Source organism: Moschus berezovskii, chromosome 21 (assembly GCF_049115385.1).
Source record: "Moschus berezovskii isolate FMDL1 chromosome 21, NW_MosBer_1.0, whole genome shotgun sequence".
In the NCBI taxonomy this organism is placed as follows: Eukaryota; Metazoa; Chordata; class Mammalia; order Artiodactyla; family Moschidae; genus Moschus; species Moschus berezovskii.
Genome location: NC_142480.1, coordinates 47,877,771 through 47,900,878, shown reverse-complemented (window position 1 = coordinate 47,900,878; position 23,108 = coordinate 47,877,771). Strand labels below are relative to the sequence as shown.

Below are 23,108 nucleotides of genomic sequence, written 5' to 3'. Positions count from 1 at the left end.
TTCATCCCCTGCACCAGAAGGCAGTCTTCACCCCTGCCTGCCAGGGAAGTCCCTAGCCATAAACTTTCAAACCTGCACTTTAAGAACTTTCATTTATTTCATTAAGAGATGCATTTCAAACATCTTTTAGAATTTTTTGTCAAGACAATACATTAGGTGATTTTGATTAAAGATGCAGTAACAACAATTATGATGCAAAGTATTTTTCTGGATCATTAAGAGCCTTATGGTCACAGGCAATAAAATATTTTAATTTTTTTCACAAATAACGATGACAGGATGGTCAAAAGTAAGACTTATGCTTTAAAAGATTACATTAGAATAAAATCCTAAGGTAAGTGGAATAGAAACACGAGTTTAAATAGGAAAAAAAGATGTCAACTTTCCAGTTGACAAAGGGCTTTGTCCATGTGCCTTTCATTTTCACTGGATTGTAGTTGCTTTACAATGCTGTGTCAGTTTCTGCTGTACAGCAAAGTGAATCAGTCACACGTACACTTACATCCCCTCTTTTTTAATTTCCTTCCCATTTAGATTTCCTTCCCATTAGGTCGAACTGAGTCGAGTTCCCTGTGTATACAGCAGGTTCTCATTAGTTATCTATTTTATACATAGTAGTGTATATATGTCAGTCCCAATCTCCCCATTCATTCTACCCCGCTTCATGTGCCTTTAAACACAGGCAGTCCCATTGCGTCCTGCAATTAATAAAGTACAAGTATTAAAAAATAAAATTAGGTGTTTCCATTGGGTTCCTTTAAGAGTGAGGTTTTTTTCAGCTGGAAATTCACAATATGTTGGCAAGTATACACTTCACAATTTTAAAAAAAATTGTATTTTTGGCCATGCAGGGTCTTCGTTGCTGGGTAGGCTTTTCTCTAGTTGCAGCAAGCGGGCGCTACTCTCCAGGCACGGCTTCTCACTGCAGTGCCTTCTCTGGTGGAACACAAGCTCTGGAGCATAAACTCAGTAGTTGTGGCGCATGGTCTTAGAGGCCCCACAGCTAGTGGGATCTTCCCAGACCAGAGATTGAACCTTAGCCTCCTGCATTGGCACACAAATTCTTTACTACTGAACCACCAGGGAAGACCCTATATTTGTATTTTTAAGTACAGCTGACCCTTGGGATCTTATTTAAAAGGCAGCTATTTTCCCTCCTTTTTGCTGCTGTTTTCTTTTTCCATATCCAATGTCCCGTAGTCTTTTCTGGTGATTTGTACGTAATGGAGAAGTCCCCTGAGGGACACACTGTGACCTAGAGTGCTACTGCCATAAAACATTTAATGCTCCTGTAATTGAAACTTCCAGTCATTCGCTGTTCAAAAAACATTTAATTCTCCTGTAATTTGAAACTTCCAGCCATTCGCTGATCAGAACTGACATTGAAATGTCCACCAACAATCATTAGAGAAAAACTGGATGATTTTTAAAAATGTAATTTAGGCTGTGTTGGGTCTTAGTTGCACTCATGGACCCTTAGTTGTGGCGTGTGGGATCTGACCAGGGGTCTGAACCGGTGCCCCCTGCATTGGGAGAGCAGAGTGTTAACCACTGGACCACCAGGGAACTCCTTGGATAGTTTTTTCATTTTAGAAAAGAACTAAGTGACATTATGCTAGTTCTCCACCTTGCCACACCCCCAATTCTTTTTATGCTGAGGCTACTTAAAGCTTTTTATATTTAAAAAGGCTAAACTCACAAGTTAAAAAAATCGCTTTGAGATAGCTGACTTGTGTTTGTTCCTTCAAAAGGACTATGAAGGGGTTGTTTTCTGTTGTGGTTTTCGATTATTAAACTTCACTCTCTAAACACTGTTTCGCAGGAACTGCTAACAATGAGACTGAGGAAAATCAACACAGAAACAAATGAATGACCTTTTATTTCATACAGAGATACAGAGGCAATTGTGTGGGGCACAATCTGACGGGCAGTCCAAATTCTTGAAGGAGGAAATTCATGGTAAATGTCATGATGGCTGGTTGAAGAGAAGGTCAAAGAAGAAGAAAGTTGAGACAGAGACTGCTATGGCTAATAAATTAAAATTAAAAAGAGCTACCAGGTTTCAATGTCATGACTTGACTTTGGGCATCCTCAATGCTGTGAACACCGTAATTATGCATAATTACCATCAGAATTCTCGAGGTGTAGTTTGTGCCATTTATGTCAAGGGAACTATGCTCCTTACAGATCATTGAAACATCATACTTCATTAAAGAGTTATGAACTTTGCTCACTGTCATGGACGTGGCCTTTGGGGCTCGACATCAATTTGGGTTGAATATCATCTTTTAAGGTAAAACAGTTGACATTTTGGTCAGTCCCAGTTTTTGAGGCGATGCCACTTAACAGTGGCATCTTCTTTTAATCTGAGGAAAATATTTACTAAATAGTCTTGTAAAACACAAGAAACGAGGTCAAGGTAGTGGAAACTCCGTGACACTCCACACCTCACCTCGTCACCTGTCTGTGGGCTGTCTGGGGTGTGTAGACTCACACGCCTGCACCCACGGACCTGACTCAGTAAACTGACTCAGTAAGTCTATCATGAAAAACACACTTCCAGCTCTTAACATCTGTAACTGGGACACGTCACATGATTTGTTATCAATGAAAACAGTTTATTGGCTTTAAATATACATCAGTAAAATTTTAACTGTTGGTTTATGTTTTACGATAAAAGAACACTGAACCAAAACGTCAGAGGAAATGAGGCTCAGTAGCATGATTTCAATATATTTTCCTGGATAAAAAGACTCTTTTTAAAAAGTACATGACTTTTAATCTAAGAATGAAAGCTCCATGAGCTCAAAGTTTAGCACTGAATTGTTTGTGACTAAATTTTAAAAACAGAGTTCATAAAATAAAGACATAGTGTGGGCAGCAAGAGAAAAGACAAAAAAAGGGGGAGTAGATTTTAATATCACATGTAACATCGCTTGGCTGCTTTTGTTTGCTTCTGTTTCAGTATGTTTAAGGCAGGATAATCTCTCTGCAACCCTGCAGATAAACCCTAGTGTTTTAGCTATAAGAAAGTTTTCAGAGTTCAGATATACAGATAAGCCAATTAAAAAAAAAAAAAAAAAACCCAAACCCTTTTCTTACAGTATTCTAAAGACTTCTGAAGCATTATATAAATCTTTAAAATTCCTATCACCCCCACTTTAAGAAATAAATCTACACTTTCAGAAGGCACTCTTAAGATATAAAACAGTTTTGAAAACAGTTACATTCTACGCTAGGGATAACCCATTCCTTTGCCATAGGGATGGAATGGATCGTTTGCCTGAAACTAGTCAATCTTTGCACCAACAGAAACAAGCAGATGTTCACACCATTCTGAATTTACCTAAATAGCTTAATTTTAACAATGGGGCTCTCCCGTCCACTGATGAGAACTGCCCAAATTTAATGGTGAAATTTAAAAACAATATCCCTCTCTTTCTAGAAAATGCTTCCTTTGAACACAGAACAGTGACTTCTATTAGCTCCCGCCCATAAAGGAAGACAGAATGGAAGACAACCAAAGCCTCCCCATATCCTTCAATTTTACTGATGGAACAGAAATATAAAGGAACTTCACTTTTAAGTGACAACCTAATAACTATGGATAACCTATCATTTTAACTGTGTCTTTTAAGTATGCACGTTATTGGGCTCATGGCTTCCACTTCTAAACAGCAAGTATTCAAATCCCACCATCCCTATTGCTAACAGAAACAAACACCAAAGCTCACAATATAGTAATGCAACCTCTAAGACTTTAACAACATGAGAGATTTCAGGAGAGTTCCCACTCTTCCCTAACAGAAGAGAATGAAGGAACAAGATGGGCCAGACTGGGCCTGAAATACAATTTCACTATGAAGAAAGGATGACCAATGTCCCTGCTGAGCGGGAGGAGTTAAACTTGTGGAGTTGGGGGCGATATGAGACTGAGGCAATGGTGCGGGCTGGGTCTTTGTTTCCGAGAAGTAAAGAAGGACCTCCAGAAAGGTGGCCGCCGGGCACTTCTTTCTTCATCCTTCTGGGCTGGAAGCAAACGCTCTGTTATTTCTCATAGAACTTCTTGTTGAGAAGGAAGATGAGGAGGTTGACATTGACTTTAGCTCTGTCAAATAATTTCATGACGGCGACTCCTTCATACTGTAGCTGCAGCAGGTCCTGTTCAAAAAAAACATTCTGATGGTTAATCAAGTCCGTGGGACAAGAAAAGGAGGGACACGAGTAGGGAGGGATCTGGAAGGGACGAAGCCTGCCTTGTGCGCCAGATGTGAGTGGGGGTGAGACACAAGTCCCCAGCTGTGGAACTGCCTGCTGCAGCCCAGTTCGTCTAAGTGATATGTTGCCTGGAGAAGGTGACGGCGTTTCAATCCATGATGAGACATAATAACCACCGAACACAAGGTAAGGCCAGTAATGTCATCTCAACACTATCTACTAGAGTCTTCATTTCCTTTTCAAATGACAGAGCTTTCCTATCCTGAACGCGACGGGGAAGAGAGGACTAAATGTTTTTTACATTTACTCTATGTTCCTCAATGCAGAAGTGTGTTATACGATGTCTGTTTAAGTCCTGTCAGAAATCCTACCAGGGGTGAATATCTCAGATTGAAAGATGAGGCTCCTGAGGCTGGGGGATGTTAAATGACCTGCCCAACAGTACAGAGCTGGACGTGGTAAATCTGGATCTGACAGCTAAGACCTGTTTCCCTACTACCCTCCACTGTCCAGAACAAACCAAGGAAATCAGAGAGGTCTCACACCCAAACTTTGGAAGAACGGTGGTGAAAAGCAAGAATCAAAGGGCCTGAAGGCAGGACTTCTCAGTGGTCGTTAAAACGCGCCTTCCAAAGCAGGGGATGTGGGTTTGACCCCTGGGTGGGGTGGGGTGGGGTCGGGGGGACTAACATCTCACATGCCACAGGGCCAAGAAAAACAAAACAGAAAAACAGAAACAATACTGTAACAAATTCAATAAAGACTGCAAAAAAAATCTTTAAAAAAGAGAGGAGATTGAAGGGATTCCAAAAGTTCAACCAATTCATCTTTTGGAAACATCTTAGCAGCTCCAGGTGGACAAGGACCCTGGTGCGTCACCTGAACTGTAACATTTGCACCTGGCGGTCATCCCATAACTGATGACTGTGCATTCAGTGATACGCTGAGGCAGAAGGGCAGCCTACACAAATCTTTTTTGTGTAAGGACTTGAGTTAGCTAGGTGCATCATAAAATCATTTCACATCTGTACAGTTAACATGTTTTGAGAGTCTACTGGTCATTGAGAAGGAGACAGAGAAATACTACCTGTCCTTAAGGAGTTTGCAGTTTGGAAGTCGAGAGGAAAGTAAGTTGATGCCTGTAGTGAACGGGGGCTGGCTCTATAGGCTATGGAGGTGAAGGAGGAACTGACTGTGGTGTGGCTATTCGGGCAAGTTTTAGGTGTGGTAACGACATGAAAGTCCTCAATAAATGACAGAGGAAGAAAGCGGGGGAAAACTCCCAACGAAGGGAGAGCGACATGTGCAAGAGCCTGAATTTCCTTTCAGGGAAAGGCCCCTGCCCAGCCTGACGGGGTGCAGCCATCTGAGGAATATAAGCTGGATACCAACCACAAAGCACTGTGTTCACAAAACTAATGGAAGCTGGACGTTACCGAGGAGTCCTCTCAACGCCCTTACATTTTTTAATGCAAAAAAAAAAAAGAGAAAGAGAAATGTTTCAGAATAAACATTAGGGATAGTTATGTTACAAAATGATTCACTGCAGAATTCTTCTTGAATTTAAAAAGGGATTCAGAGGGGAATTCCCTGGTGCTCCAGTAGTTAGGACTTAGTGCTTTTATTGCCCAGGGACTGGGTTCAATTGCTGGTGGGGGAACTAAGATCCCAAAGCCATGGGGTGCGTCCAAAAGTCATATTGCATAACAGCTTCAGACTGGAAACCCAGGCCCGTCATTTATATTTTTCATTCTGACGTAACTCACACTGTTTGTCTGCTATTTGTTCTGTGATCCCTATTTATTAACTTAGATTCAGTAAAAAGTTGCTTTCTCTCAAAAAAAAAAAAAAGTTCCGAAAATATAAACAAAGTGAGATTCAGTTTACAAAGATGCAATTTAGACACATCTTGTCAGAAGTATACCTTTAAACCTCCTGTATCAAATCAAAATGAAAGGGGGAAAAAAAGATTTCAAGCCACTGAAAAAGTTCATGATTTTGTACTGTCGAGATCTGTACCTAAACATTTTATTCAAGTCCAAAGTGTCACTTCAATTTAGCAGCAACCCTAAGTGGAAGCTTCAGGTATGCTCTCTGAAGATTTATACATCAGCAAAAGCTCGCTAGCTCAAACAGACCAAATCAGACGCACAGAACTCCTCAGCTCACTGCCAAGTGTGGGCAGCTTTCCTCACATTGATCTGCTTTTCTCCCCTTTCCTACCCTAACAAGAACACAACTATCTCACACGCAGAGCTGTCAGTTTTACTTGGTGCAGACCCACCTGATAATGTAACATAAACGTCTCCATTTGAACTCCCATGAACTTGGCCTTCACTTCGAAGTCTCCAACTTCTTCTGTTGGACTGATTTCAAAGATGACGTTTTTAAACCTGTTTGAAACACATCATGGGGGTTTGATTTTTGTGTTCTCATATAAAAATATTCTGTGAAGTCTGGAAAGGAGATGAGATCAGTGTTCAGCAGTGAAAAGGGGTCAAAATAAAGGTGCCAAGTACTTTTGCAGGTAGGGATATGTGTGATGTTGATGCTGTAATTACCATCTGCTTTGGGATCTGGAAAGAAGAGTGGCAACCTCTCCTGGGAGAACGTGTTTCCTACTAAGAGAGGAACCACTGAGGAAAGACACAGTGACCTCTGGAGGAACGATGTCAGGAGACCCCCTGGCATTCCATGTGGCCACTCGTGAAAGGAGAATCAAGAGGGAATGTGGCCGGGAGGAGGAGAAGACAGATGTCTGAAAACAAGCATGACTGAGGGCTGGAAATGATACACAAACAAAGCGGGGGTCAGAACCAAAAGAACCAGGACAGCAGGTGTTCTGGAAGGAGTAGGTGCTATAGATATAAATGGACTGAGTGTTACCAAAGATAAACTGCTATTACTGAGATTTAAGGTACCGCTCACGCTCAACACGTTACACGCCCAGGAGTTTTATGGCACCAGAAGGTGGGAGCAAGCTGTTCTCTAGGTGATCAAAGTGTGTCTCCCCAGACTTCCAAAACTCAACTCTGGAGCAAACTGATCTATTATAAATAGAGCTGAGAACCATGGAGGATGCGAAAGAGGTCACTGAGAAGCAAGATGAGAGGTTACAGAGTCCACAGACTAAAACACAGGGAGACTCTCACAGGTTTTATAAAGATATTATTTTACATAATAAGTAATTTTATTTTAACTGGTTTGGTTTGTCATCTGGTTTCTAAGTCTGTGGTAGCAAATTATTAAATAATGATAGGCACCTGAACAATAACAGGAAATAATGACAAAAAAGAAGGGAATAAATAATAAATTATGAAACAGGTCTGAAAAATGCATAAAGTGCTAATCTAAAAAAAAACAAAAACAAAACCCACAACACTGAGGTGCTCAACTGAAAAATTAATCAGAGAAAACATAGATAATAAGCCATGTTTAAATACACACACACACAACAAAAACCTCAACTAGAATTCTAAAAAATGCAAAATTTAAAAGTGCTATTATTTTTATTTATTAAGTCAAAAATATCAAAAATTGCTTTGTTATTCAATAATGGTAAAGAATTATTGATGTAAGTAAGTACTTTCATACACATTTCAGACAGTTAGAAAATATTTTGTAATATTAATACATATGAGTTAAAAATTGTTTTTCAACTGCTATGGAAAATAGTATGGCAGTTCCTAAAAAAATTAAAAATAGAATTTATCATATGATCCAGTAATTTCAATTCTAGGTATACATCAAAAAGAACTGAAAGCAGGGTCTCAAGAGATATTTGTACTTCCATGTTCACTGTAACATTATTCACAACAGCAAAAAGATGGAAGCAACCCTTATGTCCATCAAGGGACAAATGGATAAGCAAAATGTGGTTCACATATACAGTGAAAAGTGACACAGGCTTAAAAAGGAAGAAAACCTGTCACAGGTTACAACCTGCATGAACCCTGAGGACATCATGCTAACTGAAAAAAGTCAGACTTTACAAAAACCAAGTATATTATTCCGTTTGTATGAGGCAATTAGGAGTCAGAGTCATAGAATCACAGAGGAGAATGCTGGTTTCCCAGGGCTGGGGGAAAAGGGAAACGGGAGTTGTTATTTAATGGGTACAGTTTCAGTTTTCTAAGATGAAAAGGTTCTGGAGATGGGCTGCACAACAATGTGAATGTACTTAACACTACTGAACGGTACACTTAAAAGTAGTTAAAAGGGACTTCCCTGGCAGTGCAGTGGTTAAGACTCCAACTTCTAATGAACGGAGCATGAATTCGATCCCTGGTTGGGAAACTAAGATCCACATGCCTCACAGTGTGGCCAAAAAACTAACTACTTAAAAAAATAGTTAAGATGGTAAATTCTATGTTTTGTGCTTTTTATAATAAAAAAAATTATACATTGACCAGAAATTGCATTTTAGGCATATATCATAAAATAAATAATCAGAGGCAGAATCAAAGATTACATTATAAAGGTATTACTACATGTATAATATTGTAAAAAGTAAAATCAACTTAAAATATTCTACAACAGGTAAATGGTTAAACTAAAACTACAGTATTAAAAATTATGTGGTCATTCAAACTATGTGAAAAATGCTCACAACATGTAATGAGGAAAAAGCTGGATACATGACTGTAAACAGTATCATTCCAATTTATGTTAAAAAAAAAAGTAGGAGAGTGAGTGAATAATCTTTATGTGAATAGAGGCCTATAGGGAAAAGCTACAAATACATTCCCTTCTATGAAAGACAAGTTAACTCTGGGTATTAGGCCAAATTCTGCATATAACTGATTAATCAATTACAAACACACATAAAATATAAATTATCCAGATAAGAGAAAGTAAGATAAAGCTATGACAAACACAGAAACAAAAATAATCAATATATAAAATAAAGTTAAAAAGTAAATACTCACTGATTCACTTGCAGGTCCTCAATTTCCAAAAGAACTCCTTTTTCATGTAGTCTTGCTGCTGTGTATTTTAGAGAGATCTTTTTGCTTTTCTTCCCTTTCATTTCCCTAGGCTTTTTGGAGACCCTGTAAAGACCACATTATGTCACTTTCTACAAGTTACTATCTACTATGAATCTCTGTTGGTCACTCAAGGATATGAGGTTGGAAAACAAACTTCCCATACGCAAGCATAAGTAACAAACCAATTCTAAAATGGCAAATGAACACTAGGATTTCTACTTCGGGGAACTATACTGAAGGGAATCCCATAGGAGTCCTTCTTAGCCCCCTTGGCTGTGCAGAGAAAAAATAAAAATACCTTAGAATGTGTAATTTTTAAAAGAGTTTAAGTCATCATAGTAACACAGAGGAATGGGAACAAGGAAAAAGAAACATGTTAGCAGGTCACTGGGATAATCACGGCAAGAAGCAGTAAGAAAAGTAAGCTAGGGAGGAACTGATATTAATGAAAACAGGATCTGGGACTCTCAAGGGAGGGCTCTCAAGAAATGGGGCAGAAAAGTTGGTAGTTGCATAAAAGGTAATAATTCCTACAGCTGGCAACTGAAGTATCTATCAAAATCACAACTGCATAAAATTTTGAAGCTGGCAATTACATTTCTAGAAATTTATCTTAAAAAAATTCGCCTACATTTGCAAAATGACATATGTACAAGAGGCTATTTGTTACAGAATTTTTTATAATAAGCAACTGGAAACAATGTCAATGTCTATCAATGGAGAACTGACTCAGCAGTTCATTTATCTCTACAATGGAATACCATGCAGGCATTAAAAAGAAAATGAGAACCTAGCTCTGTCTGCTTAGAAGGCCTGAAACAATAATGGCTCTGGCAATGAGCACATCCAGTCCCTAGATTTTGGTTTCTAAATATCATTCTTCGTTAAAAGGAACAAAGGATGTTTGGAAAAATAGCTGATTCCAAGCCTGGGGAGTGGAGAATACAAACTGAACCAGAAACATCTTATGTCACAAAGTCAAGAGCTGCTCAGAGAATGATGGGGACATTTCAGAAGGCGCCAACTCCGTGAGCTCGGTTGCGTGAATCTGACTTTCACCCCTTCACGTCAGCCCTGCCTTACTTTGGGAAGTCTTCAGGGAGCGAGAGAATAGGCACAGATGGGGAAAGTAGGCAGGCTAGGGAGAGGGGAAGCTGATGGGCTAAACACAGTGAATCTATTAACAGCTGAAAGGTATATGGGTAAGTATGGTTCTATTCGTGGGATTTTTCTGGGGTTTGAAAAGTCTCAAAATGAAAAGTTGGGAGTAAATAATAAACAGCTTCTAGTAAGCAGAACCTGTGCTTAATCACTTCACCTCTCTGGATTTTCAATTTCCCTCCCTGAAAAATGGGCAGACTGATCATTTGTGGCCAGCACCAAGGAGGCTGCATCAGTTCTTCCTTGGAAGCTAGGAAAAAAATAATGGTCTGGGAGCCTGTGCTCAGGAAGTACTGAGGCCAAGGAATTGAACTGCTTATATTAATAGTGTTCCTTAAGTGAGTTTTGAGGTGCATCCTGGTTTGGGGGCCATTAAATGACCCCCTTTACAAGGTTCTTTAATTTCTAGGGCCGAGAAGATATTTTGGAACACAGGACGTTTAGAAATAAGCATCCTTGAAACCCTTCACACTATTTATTTACACCATACCATAACAAATGGAGGGCTTCCCAGGTGGCTCAGTGGTGAAGAACCTGCCTACCAATGCAGGAGATGTAAGACACTTGTTTTCGATCCCTGGGTTGGGAAAATCCCCTGGTGAAGGAAATGGCAACCCATTACGGTATTCTTGCCTGGGAAATCCCATGGAAAGAGGAACCTGGCAGGCTACAGTCCATGGGGTCACAAAAGTTGGACACGACTGAAGTGACTTAACACGCATGCACACATAACAAATGGAACTAGGAAATTACAAATGATTAGAAGCCAAACAAAGGACTAATGCAATAAACAGATCCAGTGTGTTGTCAGTAAAAATCTCCGATATCACTCACTTCAATTGCCTCTACTTCTTTTTCCCATGACATTGATTCTTTATAAAAATACTCACTTGCCCTTGCTGGCTAAGTTATCCAGGCAGGTCTTGATGTAGCTTTTATAGTAATCCACCTGCTCTCCATAAAAGGTGGCCTTAGAGTTCAGGGCAGCATACGTCTGCTGCAGCTTCACCAGCTCAGCCTTCCTCCTCTGTCGGTATCTCCGCTGATTCCGAATATCCTGAGACATAATAATTAAAATCACAAAAATAATGACATCATGTGCTTCTCGAACCATTTACACTAGAATGTGGCAGTGTTTAACTTGGCCTTGCTTGACCACATGTTCTTCATAAGCAGCAGTTTTATGCTCAAGATCTCATCCATCCATCCCCCCCTCATTTCTATTTTCGAGAGGCAGGGAAAATGGCTACTTTCACAGTCTCAGAATCAACTTGCAAAGTGTGTTTAAACATCTTAAATATGTTATCAGGAGAGGGAGGAAAAAAATCATTTTAATATAACAAGTGCCAAGCTGCAAGGTGTGTGTGGTGTGCTTTTAGTGTGACAGCAGAGGACACGTAAATTCCTTGGCCTGCACAAAGCCCCTTACTTGAGAAGACTCACACAAATCTAGGATGTGATGATCAATCTGAAGCGAATTTATATTGCAGTTATCACTGAAAAGAGCCAGAGGAATTCTTTAAGGCCAAAACACAAACTGAGTCACAGGAAAGTCTAATCAGGATGTTCTTCCTACTAATTTAGGCCATGGAATAAGCCATGGGAGGGCAGGCTAAGACCTCATGCTGGAAGGGTCAGAAATGATTCCCGAGAGGAGAGGACCTGAATCGGCCCATGAACTAAAGTATGTTGTCACTGGAACAGCTACCGTGTCCCCACAAGCCTCTGAGACAGCCTTCAACATGGCCAGGCCACTGCTGTCCCCTAAATGCCGTACCCTGGCGATGTCATTGATCAGTTCCTGGTATCTGTTCTTTGGGTCCACGGTGCCAAGCTCTGTGAGCTTCTTCAAGCCTGACTGGATCTTCTCCTTCTTCTCCTGAAGACTGAGGTTGCTATCTTCCTTTATGGTTTTGGATTTCTTCATCTTGTCTGGAGTTTTGGCGTCACGGATGGCGCGTCTCTGCATGGCCCTCTGATGCTCTGCTTCCTACAGCAAGAAAGAAGATTTCGTGGAAGGCCTCCACCCTAACCCACACCTGAGCCTATAAAGCTCACACACTCTATTCTAGAAACAGAGGGCAACAAATTTACACCCCCTTGACCCCCAGCCCAACAAGTGACAAACTGCATGAAGCAGAGGCCGCTCTCCTTTCATCTAGAAGAGAAACATCTATGAAGCTAGATGTTGGCGTCTATTTTTTTTTTAATGTTGACCATTTAAAAAATCTTTATTGAATCTGTCACAATATCGTTTCAGTTTTTTGGCTGTCAGGCATGCGGGATCTTAGCTCCCTGACCAGGGATTGAACCTGAACTCTCTGTATTGGAAGGCGAAGTCTTAATGACTGGACTGTCAGGGAAGTTCCAAGATGCTGGTTTCTTTCCCGGACTCCAAGGTTCAATCAGGAGATTGAACTCTACTGCATACTAAATCCCTCCCCTTTTCCCTATCACATGTGGGATATGGAAACCATATACTTTTACTTGAAACCTGGTGTGATAAATGTTACAATCACACCAATGCAATGCCAGTGGCCGGTGAATGTTTTCCCCACCTCGTCACAGCTGGCTCACCTTCAAGCCTGCCCTCTGCTTTCAAACAGGCTGCAAACGCCAGTGAAGAGACGCTTCTTGTATCTGGTATCTCTCCGAGTCATCAACCAATGTCTCTCTGTTGTGTTCCCACCCAACAAACGAGCCACCCACGCCTGCTTTCCCCTTCTTTCAGCACTTTCCTCAAAGTCTGGCTATCATCACCAGTTCTCATTACCATTCCTCTCACCAAATCCAGTGCCTTCTCTTAGCTGTTGCCTTTTTTATCTTCTCTGCACATCTTCCTTGTCCTAGCAAGGGCTGGTGCCTCCAAAGGACCCAGGGTCCTTTCTTTATGACTGTTCTCTCTCAAAACCTCAATGATCACCTCTATGCTGATATATCCCAGCATGTGGCTAAGGTTCTGGGACCCTATTTTGAACTGTTTGTACTGGGGATGTTTATACTCAGAAAGGTCATAATTTTTCCCAACCTGGAGCAATTCCTTTCCCAATATTCCCTTTTCTTCTAATATCAAAACTACTGCTTATCATGTGATATAAAGAGCATGAACTGGAGTCAGACAGAACCAGATCCAAGTTGGGCTCTGGTACTGTAAGTGAATGATCATGGGCAAGTTATTTAACCTCAAAGGGGTCTCAGTTTTGTCATCTGTGAAATGAGGAACCTTGGTTCAAGCCCCATACCTTCCTGATGCTTTGCTCCTCACTGGCCCCTTTCTTAATTTCTATTATTTTTAGAGTCAAGACCATGGTGAATTTTCCGTGGTTTTCTAATTGTTTCGGTTCATATGTCACATGTATCCTACTGTATCATGAGTTCACAGAACTTAGGAGCCATATTCTACTCTTCTCTCCTACCCACCAAGGCATTTAACAGAATTCTAACTGTAGGACTTCCCTGGTGGTCCAGTGGTTAAGAATTCACCTGCCAATGCAGAAGACATGAGTTCGATCCCTGGTCTGGGAAGATCCCACATGCCTCCAGACAACTAAGCCCGTGCTCCAAAACTACTGAAGCCCTCATGCCCTACAGCCTGTGCTCTGCAACAAGAGAAGCCACTGCAATGAGAAGCCCATGCTCACCACAAATAGAGAAAGCCCTCACATAGCAATGAAGACCCAGCATAGCCAAAAAATAAAATAATAAAATTTAAAAAAATTTTAGAAACATAATATTCAATAAATCGCTGGGCAGACTCACTGATTCTGCCTCAGGTTAAATTAAAGTGCACACACAGACTGTATGCAAGTGCCAGTGAGCTCCGTGCCCTAGAAACATCTACCTCTGGATTTAGGGACCAACAGCTTTCTCAGGAAGCCCCGAATGCCACCACCTGCCAGTCATAGCCAGGCCCACCTCCCAGTGACCGCCTCTCACCATCTGTGGCCCCCTCCTCAGCCCTGTCACATGCCCACCACAGGGGCACCTACTCATCTAATTATGGTACCCGGTCAACCCCCAAACGTTACCTGCTCACTGGTGGCTGGTGTTTCTAGGATTTCAGTCAAGGTCTCTCCCGGCTGGAACCGGATAACATCCACAATTAAGCGTTTTGTGCTGAAAGGAGATTCGGGAGGCATCCAAACATTAGCACCTGTCCCGCTCCCTCTTGAAGGGACCTCAGCAGGAGCAGAACAAATACCGCCTCCCAGAGTCCCACGGGGCAGCCCTAACACAGGTACGTGAAGCCCCAGGATTACTCATGCAGCTATGACAGAGTGGGTACTAAGGTCAGGATCTCAGAGATGCAAATTGATTTCAGCATCTCATTAGCAAATAAGGCAAGTAAATTCTATGCCAAGTATACTACAGGAGATGACCAGAACTGTATTGAGCTTAAGTGGTCAAGGTCATTTTAGGTATGAACAAGTGGACTCATTCAGCAAGACCAAGGGACAGGCGTGATCACTGGGTTATAGTCACTCCACTCCTCCTCCTCTCAATCCTCACTTCAGTAAGATGGTCCGAGCGTCCATTTCTGCATTCTCATCTCCAGGTACATCGAACTTATTGGTCAGTGTGAGAGACACTTCCGTCTTAGCCAGTGCCTCCTTATTTGGGTCATTTAAATTGCCAGCACCTTCTCCTAAAGTTTTGGAAGGGTAGGAAAAAAAAAATCAATATAATAAAGAGAAAAGACATCTGAGAGTAGATGATAATTCAAATAAAAGAGAATGCAGGTTTAAGAAGACAGTTGAATCAGCCAATATGTACCTTGTGGCAAGGATACCCTTCAGTGAGAAAAAAAATATTATGCCAAATGATTAAGACAAAGGATCCCTAATAAAATAATAAATGTCTGATAAATCATTTCAACACTGTAATATTTCTCTCTCAAAATACCGTTCATTTCCTTTGTAGGACTTATCACTTCTAGTTAATGACTGTACATATTGTTCTTGCTGTTCAGTTGCTAAGTTGTGTCTGACTCATTGTGACTCCATGGACTGCAGCAGGCCGGGCCTCCCTGTCCCTCACCATCTCCCAGAGTTTGTCCAAGTTCATGTCCAGTGAATTGGTGATGCCACCCAACCATCTCATTCTCAGATATGTATTATATCTGAGCATTTATAATATGCATTATATTTGAGTCCATTATCCACTGGACTTCAGTTAGTAACAGATGGGGACTGTACCTCATTTCTTCCCTGATGTGTATTTGGAGAGTGAACAGCGTGGAGACAGATCAGGAGACAATCACAGTACTCCTGCCATGCTCCCCATCTCCAGCTTCCAGGCAGTTAAGTCAGAACCTTACCTATCAGGGACTCGATGGTGGGCACCTCGCCGAGGTCGTCCAGCAGCTCGTGGATCGGATCGTTGTGCTCCGGGGCAATGGCATCCTGGTGGTCTAACAGGAGCTGCATCCACACACCCAGGGGTCAATTCCATTCACACACTCAACCCACCATCCCCCAGCCCCACTCACAACACCTAACAGCACAAAAGAGGTTAAATAAAAAAACTCCTGTGTTTTCAAGAACTGACAAACTAATCCTCAACAGACTGACCCAAATAAACAACATGACACATAGAGCAACATGCTGGCCTGTGATGTATGAAGAAGAAATACTGGTACTCTCTCAGTACCAGCTATAAAGGATTTAAATGCACCCTACAGAAGAAAACCAGCTCCCTGGTGGCTCAGATGGTAAAGCGTCTGCCTATAATGCAGGTGACCCGGATTCGATCCCTGGGTTGGGAAGATCCCCTGGAGAAGGCAATGGCACCCCACTCCAGTACTCTTGCCTGGAAAATCCCATGGATGAAGGAGCCTGGTAGGCTACAGTCCATGGGGTCAGAGAGAGTCAGATATGACTAAGCGACTTCATTACAGAAGAAAGAATAAGGAAGCTCACAGACTTCAATACCCAAATTATCAATGTACTCTGCTGCTGCTGCTAAGTCATTTCAGTCGTGTCCGACTCTGTGTGACCCCATAGATGGCAGCCTGCACCAGGCTCCCCCGTCCCTGGGATTCTCCAGGCAAGAACACTGAAGTGGGTTGCCATTTCCTTCTCCAATGCATGAAAGTGAAAAGTGAAAGTGAAGTCGCTCAGTCATCTCCGACTCTTAGCAATCCCATGGACTACAGCCTACCAGGCTCCCCCGTCCATGGGATTTCGCTCCTCCGTCCATGGGATTTCCCAGGCAAGAGTACTGGAGTGGGGTGCCATTGCCTTCTACAACCAGTTCAAATGACTCACACTCATGCTTTCGTTTAAAGCTTCCAGCATATAATATCTTTTAATTCAGAGAACAGTGCATCAGATCAACATTATTATTAATTCAGGGCCATTCGCCAAATCCTACATGGTGATATCGTCAAAAATTACAATCACTGAGATTTCATTTTGCTTTCTCATTTCTTGTTCTACACGCCCCCAAAGGGGAAAAGGAATGAACTGTAAAAACAGTATTTTATCCAGTCACTATATCGGGGTCACAACAGAAATTCTGAAGCCCACCCACAGGGCTTGATCCAGCTGGCCTGAGGTGGGGTTCCGGAAATTTCGTTTTTAATAACCAGTCCAGATGATATTGACGCAGGTGGCCTGGGGATCACTTCGAGAAAGTTAAGAAAAATAAGCAAAGGAAGATAAGAAACAAGGCAGATGTGATGTCAGTAAGATCAAAGGATGGGGAGGTATCTGGCGTCCAGAGACAGTGGGCAGCAGCCAGAGAAGGCAATTAAGACAGAGCAATGGAATTACATCATTGAAGAATACTTACCGTGTGGGTGTTGATGATCTCGCCGATGGAGATGTAGATCACTGGCTTGGTGAGGGTCACTAAGTCAGAGTATTCGTCCACATTAAATTTATCCTGAAGCTCTGGGACATCACAAGCAGTTTGGAAAAACCGTCTGAAAATAAACACAGGAGCCGGGCCCCGACAAGTGCCATGCGTGTAAGAAGCAGACAAAGGAAGGACACCCCACAAACCCGTGGAGCGGTGAGTTCAAACAGAAGCCAGGCGAGACGGTTGACTCGCGAGAAACCGCGGCATGTCCGTTGTGCTTCACGGCCCTGGGACGTTGGTGCTCTTTCCACTTTATTTTAGTTCTGCCCACAAGAACCGCTCAACCATAATTTAAGATGGTTCTCAAAACACCAGCTGTCATTAGTGGACCCAACTCTTGAAGACAATGCCCAGAACTCACGACTGAATGATTAACTTACAAACACTAAAAGTGCTCTCCAATTCTTCTCTGACTGCAAAGTAACATGTGCCTGATGTAGACGTTATGTTTATGTTAAGTACTGTCTATTTCACAGGAATACATTTTATTTTTTAAAAATATCTTTTAAATATTATTTTTCATTTCTATTTTGGTTCTGTTGGGTCTCTGCTGCTGCTCACGGGCTTTCTCTCACTACAGGACATGGGCTTAGTTGCTCCACAGCATGTGAATTCTTTCCAGACCAGGGATCCAACCCATGTCCCCTGCATTGGCAGGCAGATTCTCAATCACTGGACCACCAGGGAAGTCCAGAATACATTTTAATAGCTCGCACATGCTCCTTATCATCTGGAGCTCTGAGCGCATCAGGCGTGTATCCTACGATACTGCAGTCCAGGGAATGCTGGGTGTGGTATTTCATCTCGTCTTTACCCTTAAAGGTTAGAAACACGCACACAGAGTCTTTTGAGCACCTCATCCCTTTCCCCTTACCTGAATTTCTGGTAGGACTGGGAGAGGTATTCATTAATGATGCTCAAGTGAGCATTATCTCCCAGGAACATCTTATTGGAAGCTGCATGCTGGAGCATCTTGGCAATGGACCCGAGATTGCGGCGTTGGTCTGTGGTGAGCTGGCCTCCTGCCGACAGGTCAATGATGTCAAAGGCATCGGGAGCAACAATGGCTGGATTCATGTATCGGTAGTAAAGCAAGTTGCCAATAATCTGGGAACAGAGGAAAAAGAATTGGGTGTTAAAAGCCACTCAACAAGTAAGCCACAAATGACTTTGCTAACAAAACCAGAAAATGTGGCCCTGTGAGAAAAAAAACACTCTATACACACACACACACACACACTTTTTCTCAAGGCCTGAAACTAAAATGACCAAACATCCCTTAACTGGATGCAGGAAAAAAAAAGAAAATGAGAACAGAATTGAAAATCACTACAATGAAAGAATAGATTCAGAAGGTAAAAATGGTAGACATGAAGTCGGTTATTGAGCATTTTAGGGCATTCTTTGTCCACATATCATGGCAGCAAATAAAGCCGTGTCAGCCACATGTACTTTTCATGACCATGGAGGCGGGCACTCATTCTAAGAAGCTAAAATAAATCCTTGAACATGACCTAGCGTCATCTGTTCAACCCCCACCATCCTCATGCTGCAGACATCAAAGGCAGACAAGTTAATGCCTCTGAAATCAAAGCCACTCAACACATATCTCTTCTACAGAAGAATTCAAGGACAGTCAAAGCATTTCCCCTAGAGTTTCATTCAGAAAAAAAGAAAATGAATTCACCTGAACAGAAAGTCTAGAATCGAGGCCTCACTGTAGGAAAGCAGAGAGCTAGGAGAGAAGAAAAAAGCATTCAGATTAAGGGGAAAAAAAAAAAGAGGGAGCATAGCTGAGTAAGAGAGAGTTATCAGCAACAGCCTTAGCGGAGACAACCGTGCTTGCTACCGTTCACCTAGCCACCAGCAGAGGGAGCAATTCTTCAGCGAAAAGACAGGACTCAAAGAAATGTCATCTCAAGACAGAAAAACCCATCTTCCCTACTTGGTTGATAGCGGTGTGCCATTCAAACAACATAGGAACTATACAGGAACTAAGAGAGGTATCATTTACTGTTTACAATCACTTTCAAAACCTCACGCTCAATGGTGAGCTACTGACAAAATCTATGCTAAGGTCCTTATTACTAAAGGTCGAAGGAAGGGAACAGCTACCCACTCCAGTATTCTGGCCTACAGAATTCCATGGACTGTATAGTTTACGCGGTCGCAAAGAGCTGGACACGACTGAGAGACTTTCACCTTTACTTTTCATTTTCAAGGTCAGGCTTAGTCCTGGAGAAGGAAATGGCAACACGCTCCAGTATTCTTGCCTGGAGAATCCCATGGACAGAGACCAGCAGGCCCGTCTATGGGTTCTCAAAGAGGCAGACACAACTAAGCAACTAAAACAAACAAAACAAAGGTCTAAGGCCAGGTTTGGTCTGGGCACTTTTCCCTCCAAGGGCTATTATCAGAAGGCAAAGAACATGCCAGCTTTTGGTCTTACCTTCAGCAGCTCATCCTCACCAGCATCAGGGAACTTCTCGTGTAAGGAGTCCTTCAGCACTTTGGCAATGAAGCGCATCCCATAGCTGTGGGATAGACAAAACTTGGTGAGAAGGACCGGGAGAGCTGGAGGCCACTAGTGCTGGGCTCTACCAGGGGCCACAGCAGGCGACACTCACGGGATTTTGTCCACAGAGCTGACGATGGCTGCCAGGAACTTGTCAGTCACGGCCCGCATGTTCCGGATGGAATTGTCTAGCCGCGTCCTGACTTCCTCGTGAGACAGGGCCTGCTCTGGGGTCACATCATAGGGAAGTTTGCTGGAAAAGCAGAGATTACCCCCAAGTATGTTAGACCATCACTTCATGGCAAGTAGAAGGGGAAAAAGTAGAAGCAGTGACAGCTTTTCCTTTTTTGGACAAAAGTCCATCCAGTCAACACTATGGTTCTTCCAGTAGTCATGCACAGATGTGAGAGTTGGACCATAAAGAAGGCTGAGTGCCAAAAAACTGACGCTTTCTAACTGTGGTGCTGGAGAAGACTCTTGAGAGTCCCTTGGACAGCAAGGAGATCCAACCAGTCCATCATAAAGGAAAGCAACCCTGAATATTCATTAGAAGGACTGATGCTGAAGCTCTAATACTTCAGCCATCTGATGCAAAGAGCCAACTCACTGGAAAAGACCCTGATGCTGGGAAAGACTGAGGGCAAGAGAAGAAGAGGGCAACAGAGGATGAGATAGTTGGATGGCATCACCAACTCAATGGACATGAGTTTGAGCAAACTCAGGGAGATAGTGCAGGACAGGAAATCCTGGCGTGCTGCAGTCCATGGGGTTGCAAAGAGTTGAACACAACTTAGCAAATGAACAACAACAACATGTTAGACCAATAGCCTGAAGCGAGGCTGTGTCTTTCGCAAGCAGAATGACCCAGAGAGACCAGGCAATTTTGTTATGCTCACAGAGCTGGTAAATGGTGGGGCTGGAACTGGGGCTCAGGTTTTCAGCTGTGAATTCGGAGCCTAGATCTATGTGCCAGGCACTGTGATGGGCATTTGGGATCAAAGCGTTAGAGACATGATAGCTTCTCGAGTTCCTCACGGTTTGTACGTGTGGGAGAGACACACACGTAACTATCTGTAAACACATCGTGCAACAATAAGAAGCTGACCGGAAGTCTTACAATGCCACAGAGAAGAGGCTTCTACTCAGATCGGAGGAATCAAGAAGACTTCCATAAGGAAGGAACGTATGAACTCAGAAAAATGGGAGAAAAAAAAGTCTTCTAGGAAAGATCAAACACAAGGAGGTAAGAGGGAGGAGAAATGAGAACATTAAAATAAACAGAGGCCAGGTCATGGAGGGCCCTGTGTGTATTGCTAAGTCTGGACTTTTCCAGAAGCCAAGGAGAGCCATTTAAGGGACAGGAGATCTGAATTTTGAAGATTACCCCCGAGAACCTCATGCATGATCTAACCCTGCTGCTGCTGCTAAGTCGCTTCAGTCGTGTCCAACTCTATGCGACCCCATAGACGGCGGCCCACCAGGCTCCCCCGTCCCTGGGATTCTCCAGGCAAGAACACTGGAGTGGGTTGCCATTTCCTTCTCCTGATCTAACCCTACTCTACACCAAATGAGAAACCCACTGCAGACCACGCTGCTCACATCTCTAGCCCTCACCCAAGCTGGATAAAATCAGAAACATTTTGGCTCTCTGAGCTGTATTTCCCCAGCATTTCCCATATTCTGGTGACACATTCCTGCTCTGGATGTATTCATGTAGATGGTAAACTATGGCCTGGGCACAGAAGTCTCCTGGATTACGGTAATTTAGTTGGCCCAACTTGCAGTGTTCTGGGGCAGCTCATCATTCGCCCAGAGCATCTCCTGTTCCCTCTCACAGAACACAGAGATCTCACTCAGATCCAGGTGTCTCTTCCCACCTAACTCCATTTCCGTGATGCCCGTGTCCTTCCAGTCCTAGGCTCTCAGGGCTCCTTTCACCTGCCGGCATTTGGACAGGAAGACTCTGCACTTGGCAGGGCCCATCGCATCCTCCAGCCTCCGCCACATGACAGCTCACCCGCTCAGAGAGGCTCTCTCCAACTACTCTAAGTTAGCTCCCACTTGAATGCTTCATCACAGCTCCCTACAAAACTACAAAACTTGACAAAACTCCCCTCAGCTTTCAGCTTCATTTCTATGTACCTGTCTCATCTCTCCAAACTATGAACAGAGGGCAGGGAGTGTGTTGGTTTCAATCATTATTGTATGTCTTATCTGTTATTGTATTTTTTGTTTGTTTGTTTGTGTAAAGTAGACCATTTTTAAAGTCTTTATTAAATTTGTTTCAATACTGCTTCTGTTTTATGTTTTGTTCTGGCTGAGAGGCATGTGGGATCTCAGCTCCCCAGCAAGAGATTACCCGCACGCCACCCCACTTAGAAAGTGAAGTCTTAACCACTGAACCACCAGGGAAGTCCCCAATATTGTATTACTATATGTGCATTTAACCCACTGTCTGGCACTTAGGAAGTATTCTATAAATATTTGCCAAATAAGTGAAGAAATTACCAACTCAACTACTTAAAGAAAAGGTTTCTATGGAAAAACTATTTGAACAATTACTTTCAAATCAAAGAAATATTAACTGCTTAAGAAGAGAGAGAAAATACTAAAAGCATGAAGAAAAAGGGGCTGTGATGATCATACCTCGCCTCTCCTGTCTGGGACTCCATCTGGTTAACCCAAGACTTGTAAATATCCACAGGGTCAGTTTTGATGTTGAGGGTCTTGTCATCCATGATCTCCTTCACCACTGGAGCCAAGATCTGTCTGAGCGCGTTCTGGCCTCGGGCGCCGCGGTTGAAACTCACAACCATCTTAATAACTGTCGGATTTCCTGTCACAATCTCTTGAATCTGATCTACTTTCGACCTGTAAAACACAAGAAACGAGTTCAATTCAAACCAATCATGAATCTACCAACTTTCAGATCCTTCCTACTTAAAGATTACATCTCCTTAAAAACAGAAGTAGCTGGCAAGAGGTGGGTACATTCTCTTTCTCCGGAAACTTCCCCAACTCTCATCTGAATACGGGACCTGCCTGCTGCTGCAAACTCTTATCATGGGAACGTGATCGGGTCTCTTATTAGCTAAAGATGGGAAAGTTTCCTGTTTGGATCAGTTTTTAAAAAATTCTATCTTAATACAGAATGTTTCTAAAACTACTGGCAAATCTTATTCTATCATCTCCCCAGAAACAGCAACACTTTATACTAGTGTTTATATTAGTTCATAATTAGCATATCAGTTTATATTGTGTATATATGATTAGTTTATATTGGTGTGTAGTATACATAGTATGAAAAAGTGAAAGTGAAAGTGAAACTGTTAATCGCTCAGTCATGTCTAACTCTTGCGATCCCA

At 42.4% G+C, this 23,108-nt stretch overlaps 1 protein-coding gene across 2 annotated transcripts in view; it reads right to left on the bottom strand.

Moving 5' to 3' along the window:
- Nucleotides 1–1,860: 1,860 nt before the first annotated feature.
- The window catches only part of IQGAP1 (IQ motif containing GTPase activating protein 1), a 136,786-nt gene continuing 115,538 nt past the window's right edge, over nucleotides 1,861–23,108 (bottom strand). For both annotated transcript variants that reach the window (XM_088829607.1, XM_055417868.2), the window contains 13 exons: nucleotides 22,390–22,614; nucleotides 19,856–19,996; nucleotides 19,678–19,762; nucleotides 18,103–18,335; nucleotides 17,160–17,292; nucleotides 15,685–15,787; nucleotides 14,877–15,012; nucleotides 14,396–14,483; nucleotides 12,145–12,357; nucleotides 11,258–11,424; nucleotides 9,147–9,269; nucleotides 6,503–6,611; nucleotides 1,861–4,161 (listed from right to left, as the gene is read on the bottom strand). In XM_088829607.1, the coding sequence (XP_088685733.1) occupies nucleotides 4,048–4,161; nucleotides 6,503–6,611; nucleotides 9,147–9,269; nucleotides 11,258–11,424; nucleotides 12,145–12,357; nucleotides 14,396–14,483; nucleotides 14,877–15,012; nucleotides 15,685–15,787; nucleotides 17,160–17,292; nucleotides 18,103–18,335; nucleotides 19,678–19,762; nucleotides 19,856–19,996; nucleotides 22,390–22,614 (1,870 nt within the window). In that variant the 3' untranslated portion in view covers nucleotides 1,861–4,047. The remainder of the gene's footprint in view (nucleotides 4,162–6,502; nucleotides 6,612–9,146; nucleotides 9,270–11,257; nucleotides 11,425–12,144; nucleotides 12,358–14,395; nucleotides 14,484–14,876; nucleotides 15,013–15,684; nucleotides 15,788–17,159; nucleotides 17,293–18,102; nucleotides 18,336–19,677; nucleotides 19,763–19,855; nucleotides 19,997–22,389; nucleotides 22,615–23,108) is intronic.